The 7791-nt window shown below is 39.9% G+C and overlaps 1 protein-coding gene and 1 long non-coding RNA gene across 2 annotated transcripts; both read left to right on the top strand.

Annotated features, from left to right (window-relative positions):
- The first annotated feature begins 1943 nt into the window (after positions 1-1943).
- Positions 1944-3851, top strand: LOC120270754 (aldehyde oxidase GLOX-like). The gene is given in 2 exon segments (XM_039277828.1): positions 1944-3085; positions 3087-3851. Coding segments are annotated over 2 exon segments (1614 nt in total). The 5' UTR covers positions 1944-2236.
- A 795-nt stretch (positions 3852-4646) lies between these two features.
- Positions 4647-6147, top strand: LOC120270672. The gene is made up of 3 exons (XR_005539663.1): positions 4647-4812; positions 5030-5147; positions 6104-6147. It is a non-coding gene; the product is annotated as an uncharacterized LOC120270672 (long non-coding RNA).
- Positions 6148-7791: the final 1644 nt, after the last annotated feature.

Raw genomic sequence — 7791 nt, 5'->3', positions numbered from 1 at the left:
CACTGTTAATGTCCAAGGTAGAGCACAATGTTGAAGATGCCTTGATCTTGGTTCAGGAAGTTGTTTGCCATTTCGCAGATTTGAGCTCATCCGTTTACCAATCATACTGAATGAACACTTCCACCTCCTCGTGTTTGATAAAGGAAAGAAGGAGTATATTAATTATTCCTCTTCTCTGAGCCTAACATATGATGAAGATGCCATCAAACATGGTAAACAATGTTTTTGTGTATGACTGTGTTACTATTTTCATCCCCCTTGGCATAACCAATACATGTCCTATCGACAGAGGGAACTATTCAATATATGTTTGGCAATTGAACTTAGAGATACATGCACAGAAGAGTACTCCATCATTCACGAACACAATTGCCCACATCAAAAGGTATATAGTGTTGATTGTTCAGTCTAGGTCACTTGCTTAATTCATAGAACAAATCCTTGATGGCGAGAAACTCCGTCTTTCCCAAACCGATGTTCCGCACATGCGTTTTCATTTCATGGCTCGCATATTGATTGATAGCTCGCATATTGATGGATGGCATCGCCCGAGGTTGTCAAACTTCCAATGTCCCAAAGAAGTCTTAGGATTTGGTTTACCACCTTTGAAATTTATGTTGACAATCTTCGTCTTAGACTCCCCGGATGCTTTCACATATGTGGACATGTATTTACATATGTGGCTAACTTTTCTATGAATTCAACTTGTTTCCATTTTTTAAGAAGTATTACTGTGCACCTAAGTACATTCCTACTTGAAATTACTTGTTTTCATTTAAAACTAGTAGTTTCTGCTTAACGTTACTTGTTTTCATTTAAAACTTGTTTTTTCCACTTAAAATTGCTTGTTTCCTTATAACAATATTTGTTTTTGCTTGTTAAGAAATATTATCGTTTAAGTAGATATGTACCTACTTAAAATAGCACTTGAGATGCAGATATAGGTTCCATATTCAGAAAAGATAGCGTTTGACCTTAGTCAACTATCGTTGCATTATAGGATCTATGATTATATCAAGTATCTAGACAACAATTGCATCATAATTCTCGCATGTTTCATGCTTGTGACTCTATTCGCTTCAGCTTTGGCAGACCCACAAGTGTCGTGGTGATCGGTGGCGACAGAAGTAATTCATGCCCTTTGCCATTCGGTTTGTCATTATCTAGTTTCGGGAAAATAGCTTCGGTATATGCCTACTGGTAAGCCTCTACTATGAAGTAGTCATCAACTTATAGATGAATATTTGTGTATGTCTGCATTTGCCCATAAACTTGCCACTTGTGACAGGAGCATACCCGAGAAAGCAAAATGACACAGTAGTTATTCAATTCAACCACCTCGAAATGGTTATCGTTGGAACCCTTGACGACTTTGTTGAGAGACTTTTCAATGATTTCTTCAATCATACTATGTATTTCAAAACATAGATATGCCTCCCAATTTTGAGAATGTTCACTTCGGTTGCATAATATGATCATTAGCTTGAACCTTTGCTCATTGGACAGTATAGAAATATTAAAGAAGAACATGTATATTTAAGTAAAAACACTAGCAATTAAACGGAAACTACCCTTGTTAAGTGGGCAACTTACTATAGCATACCTGACCTAGTCTACCATGTTTGTCATAGGGTGATGGTGTGCCTCTTTTATCTAGTATTAAACAACTCGGTGACATTTGAATACATCTCTCCCTATCACTCACCTTTGAACATGTAATCCGCCAAGTGTGCCAGACTGGATTTTTGAAGCAACCAACTATGTGCATCCGCTAATGTGGTTAACAGTTGGTGACAACATTGTTGAATTCTTTTTCAGTATATGCAAAAGCAACTCTCACTATTATTAACCAATACTTTACTTTCAATGTTTTCTCAAGTCTGACATTCCCTTTCATAAAATTGGCTTCCAAGTGGTGCAACCAATATGTATACAAGGAAGAAGGAAATACTTTCGCGACTGCGATTATAAGCCCCTTGGACATGACGGATACAAATGTAATAATTTTCACATATTCATCACCATCTTATATGGTATCAACAAGCTTTGACTAAACCCATGTCTAGTTGGCATCCTTTTTATTATCTATGATTGAGAATGCCACATGGAAGAAACTATTGTTCCTTTCTTTGCCTGTTGTACCCAACAAAGTGCCCCCTATTTACCGAATAGGTGAATTCCATCTAGGACCAACAATGGCCTACATCATACTTTGAACTCCCCTCCTCCTCCTCCAATGGCGACCACCATCTCCCTCTCTCTTCTCCTCCTCATCTTTCTCTCCACATTCCCATCCATTTCCTACTCTCAATACCCTCCGTCCATCGCCGGCAACTGGAAGCTACTCCAGTCAAGCCTCGGCATCTCAGCCATGCACATGCAGGTCCTCCCCGGCGACAAGCTCCTCGTTTTTGACCGCACCGACTTCGGCCCTTCCAACATCTTCTTACCCGCCGGCCACTGCCGGCAAGACCCTTCCGACCTCGCTCTCACCACCGACTGCACCGCCCACTCCATCCTCCTCGACCTCCCTTCCCTTTCTCTCCATCCTCTCTCCATCCTTACCGACACCTGGTGTTCCTCCGGCTCCCTCCTCCCCAACTCCTCCTTCTTCCAGTCCGGTGGCTTCAACGACGGCGACCACACCATTCGTCTCTTCACCTCCGACTCCGACTGGTCCGAAACCTCCGCCTATCTCTCCGCCCGCCGCTGGTACTCCACCAACCAACTCCTCCCTGACGGCCGAGTCATCATCGTCGGCGGCCGCCGCCAGTTCAACTACGAGTTCTTCCATAAAGATCACATCCGGCCATTAACGTCCTTCCCTTTCTTGGACGAAACCCGCGACGCCGACGCCGAGAACAACCTCTATCCTTTCGTCCATCTCCTCCCGGACGGTACTCTCTTCGTCTTCGCCAACACGCGCGCTGTCTTCCTCGACCTCTCCCACAATGGTTACCCTCTCCGCCACCTTCCGGCGATCCCCGACACTGTGCCAAGAAACTACCCAAGCTCCGGCTCATCCGTCTTGCTCCCTCTCCGTCCACCTTCTCACTCCCCGGAGATCCTTATCTGCGGCGGCGCTCCCTCGCGGGTCCTTCCAAGCAGTGCTGAACGGCACGTTCTATCCGGCGGCGCGCACGTGCGAGAGGATCTATCCGCTGGATCAGAACCCCACGTGGGCCATGGAGGAAATGCCGACCGCACGTGTGATGGGCGACATGGTTGTCCTTCCGACAGGCGATGTGCTCTTGGTGAATGGCGCGGAGGCGGGGACGGCCGGGTGGGAGCTGGCTAGAGACCCGGTCACCGTCCCGGTTCTTTACAACCCAAACAAACCGGCCGGAAACCGGTTCGGGCTCATGAACCGGTCTCCGATACCGAGGCTGTATCACTCGTCGGCGGTTCTGGACGCGTACGGACGGGTGCTCGTCGGCGGGAGCAACCCGCACGTGTGCTATAACTTCACCAACGTGATGTTCCCTACGGAGTTGAGCTTGGAGGCGTTTCACCCGCCGTATTTGAGTGCGAGTCTTGATGGTCTCCGGCCGGAGGTGGTGGCAGTGTGGGCCGGAGAAAGGGGAGGGGGGTCCGGACAGGTTCCGGCGACGGTGGTGGGGTATGGGGAGGAGATGGGGGTGAGGTTTACAGTGAAGGAGAGGAAGGTGGGAGGAGAGGTAGTGGAGGTGGTGGTGGTGGTGCCGGCGTTTGGCACGCACTCGTTTGGGATGAACCAAAGAGTGGTGGTGTTGGAAGGAGAAAGGGATGAGCAGTGTTCCGCCTACGTTTATGAGGTGATGGTTAAAGCGCCCGCCCATCGCCGGAGGTGGCGCCGCCGAGGTACTACGTGATGTTTGTATTACATGCAGGGGTTCCTGGACGTGGACTTTGGGTCAAGATCCAGCGCAGAGATGTGGTCACGTGAAGTTGTCTTTTTTGGTGTTCCCGTGATGGATGTGAGTGGATAAAAGATTTATTGGTTTTTCTGGTTTTTAGAATGGGTTTGAGTGATGAGTTGGTGGAGGAGTATATACTATATAGGACTGAATGATTGGTATGGAGTCATGGACGGAGAGTCCATTATTAAGGACATTGGGTAATGTTTGAGGTTGTATTTTGATAGTCTGGATGTTCATAAAGGCATTTAAGATAATGCCAATGTTTTTGGCGAAAAATCAAAGCTTTCATCATATTTTTTGGGATATTTAATGGGAATGTTTTCAATTGCATCCATGGTTTTACTATACAACTTTGCATACAAGAGCATGTAGGTTGTTTTGTTTGACTGAAATCTATGCATTTACTATATATTTCTCTTATAAATTTATTGATGGTTTCCGACATATATATCCACATGCTGATTAATATATATATATATATATATAGGTGATAAGCATCGCAAATGTTAAAGGTATCATTAACATTTACCAGACTAACAAATCACATGCTGATTAATATAATAATAACATTAACACTTATAAATCCCGTTTAAAATTTAAATTCATCATCGAGAAACATGAGGGGTAATTACGTCACTTGGTAATAAAAGAAAGAGATGGGCTGCTGGCCGTTGGATTCATCTCTTTGGAGTTTCATGTATAAATAGTCTCCACATCACCCGCACGTTCTTTGGTTTCCGTCCAGAAGAAGCCTCACTTCGTTCTTGCTCTCTACTCTCAAGCTTCGCTTCTTTTTCTCCGGCATCAAGGCTCTTCGTCCCTTTTCGTTCTCCATGAACCCTAGTCCCTTCCGAGGTATCGAGGCTGAAATGATCTTCATGGCCTCACGGATTCCTTCTTCTCCGAAAATCAGGTCAGATTATCTCAGGGTTTTCTCGCTAGATCTATAATGTTCATTGTTTTAAGGGTTTTCTTGAACTCGTTTCTTTGATTCCCGGATTTATGTTTGGTTTTCTTGAAATGATCCGATTTCCTTTTCGTTTTTTTGTTTTTAATTTTATTTTGGGTTTTCATCTTTGATGGTTACTTGAAGATCTGTGATTTTTCTTGAGGAGAATGAGTGGTTGTAGGGTTTGATCAAGAGTGGGAAGGAGACATGAAGCGGAGGAAAATCTTTGTCGATGCTCTTGCTAAGCTTCTGCATCGCGAGTTTGGTTTTGATCCAAGGGATTTACAGTTTCGCATCAGGTATGGATTTGCGTTTCTTTTCATAGAGCGGAATCGGCTCCCCTAGTCTTGGTCTGGGATGTCTTGAACCGTTCACACCTTCCTTTCTGTATTTATCTTTATTTTCGCTTCTTCTTTTGTTCTCGTGGAATTGCAAAGCCTTGGTACTTGATTTGGCGAAAAGGGAGTTAGCTTTGTCTTAAATAAGAACACTACAAAGGTCTGCATGCTTTTTATGGTGTCCGGTCAACAACATTGTACAGGGTTGTGATTTTTATCATGTTAAATTATGTGGTATCTTAACTCAAGAATCAACAGTCGAGAGCATCCTGCTACCCTGCTATGTAGTTTTCCTTTTTGTCTTTTCAATTAGCTAATGTTGGTCTATGTTGCCTGATATATTACTGCGGCTTTCTGCCGTCATTCTTAATGCCTTCCATCATAAATTCTTCGTTTCAATTTGAGCTAATGTTGGTCTATGCATTGAACATGAATATTGTTTGTGTCATGTGCATGATCGTTCTTTCCTTGATCGTGAACCTTTGATTTGTTCCTGAATAATTGTAGATAACCCTATTATAGTGATCATGATTAGTGTGTTTGTGCTTGCGCGTGCATACATGTGCATGTTTTCCTTGATGACAAATCATAGTTCCATTCATATTTTTTTTTGAGTAATTGTAGATGACCTCATTTATCAGGTCATTCATGGGTAATTGCAGATAACCACGTTTTATCAGGCGATGATCATGATATTGCCTTTTTGGGTGTGTCTTAAGTCTATTATCTATATCTGTTAGAATATTCAAAGATAAGTGGAAAATTTTTAGCCAATTTGTGAGCTCTTTTACTAACAATTTCATGGCTTGATGTGTTGGTGTCCTGCAACTTGTTGCCAATGAATGCTTTGTGGCATATTACATTGTCCTTTCTGACTAATGTTTCCTTTTTAAACTTATTTTTTAATCTCTGGACAGATATAATGAGGTGGTACCAGCATGATTGAAGCAGAGCATATTTTTGCTTAGAAATACACTAAAGGATCCATTTGATGATAGATTTGCTTTTTGTATATGATAGGTGTGTTATCTTCATCCGAAATGGTAGATGTTCTTTTTTCCCTTTCAGTAATCATGCTAAACCATTCAGATTATTAACTGCAGTTTTATTGAAGCACGAATTCATCATATTTCAGTTACATGGCATGATTATTTGCAAATTCTTCTATTTGTCACAGTGCCTCTTTTCAGCAAAAATATTTGTTGATGAAATGCCTTTAAAGGAATTGTTGAACTTCATAGTTTTAGTTCTATTTTCTGTAAAAGAAAAAAATGAATGTATTAATCCTGTAAGTGGGGAAAATGTCTGAGGTAGTATTTCTGCTTTTTATATGCTATATCCTTGATATGGGTTATTCTTGAATGCATGTGTCTAAACCTCTAGTTGGTTGTGTGTTGGTTGTTGGTTGTGCACGCGAGTAATTGTTGTTTCATGGTGTTGAGATGTTTTCTGACATTTTACTTGTTTAACCTTATACCGTAAAATATATATATATATATATTATCCATCTTAGGGACTTTTGAAAATGTACAACTATGTATGAAGTTGATGATTGGCATTTATATAGAGGTTGTCTCTAGGTTTTATCCAAGCTAATAATGGTTTTATCTTGATTGGCTATTGGCTTAGCTGTTGTTTTCTAATGGCCATTTGTTTCTGAATTATGATAGGAGATCACCACCAGAGTTTTCACAGCATCATCTTATTGTAAGTACGTGTTTTTCATTGAACCACTCACCTTGAATCTCTTGTTACATTAAGGTTAGATGAAGAAAATTTATTTTAATTCAAGATTCATGTGTTGCTTGCTATGCACATTATAGCCTATTTTGTTACATTTTAAATTAGTTCAAATAATTGTAAATTTGTCTACTTATTTTTCATGTAAGATTTCTTTTGTGATTAGACATGTAAAATATCCGATTTGTGCTTTATTCATTTTTATATACAACTTGGGCCTTATTTATTACCACCTATTTATTTTGTTTCGACCCATTAAAAATAAAAAAAATCTTTAAAAATTGTTTATTGAGTTCATTCTAAAAATTGGTTTTAAGAAAATATTTCATTTTTAGCTTGTTTAGAAAAATACTGACAAACATAAGTTTGTGTTTTTTTTAATTAGTCCTATTCTGGTATTGTTCAATTTAGTAGGATTTGTTACAAGAGACAACAATTTATATATGTATATATATATATATATATATGCCTCATTAAGTTTTTATTTTTCTTAATTTTATTAAGGTCATGCTTAAATTTTATATTTGTTAGTATTGAAAATCTATCTTACAACATGTGTTGATTTTATGGTTTATTTGAGTTTAGATAGTTTTTTTTATTTAAATTTTACAGACAGTTTTCATTGGACTATATTTACAGTATTTATGTAAATATATACTTAACACAAACGTTGATAGTTCATTATATATTTACTAAGAATTAATACTTTTATGCCCCATTCTTATGAGACCAATATTTGCATTTGGGTTTGGGAATAAAATATGAAAACAGTTCAACTATTTTGTACAAACATTTTTTCTTGTTTTTATTTTAAAAAATTTGTTTTATAAATCATGTTTTTCATAAATAAAGCATAAAATGAGTT

The sequence above is a fragment of the Dioscorea cayenensis genome, chromosome 10 (genome assembly GCF_009730915.1).
Source record: "Dioscorea cayenensis subsp. rotundata cultivar TDr96_F1 chromosome 10, TDr96_F1_v2_PseudoChromosome.rev07_lg8_w22 25.fasta, whole genome shotgun sequence".
NCBI lineage: Eukaryota > Viridiplantae > Streptophyta > Magnoliopsida > Dioscoreales > Dioscoreaceae > Dioscorea > Dioscorea cayenensis.
Note: the sequence above shows the minus strand (reverse complement) of the source record. Positions and strands in the feature narration are given on the sequence as shown.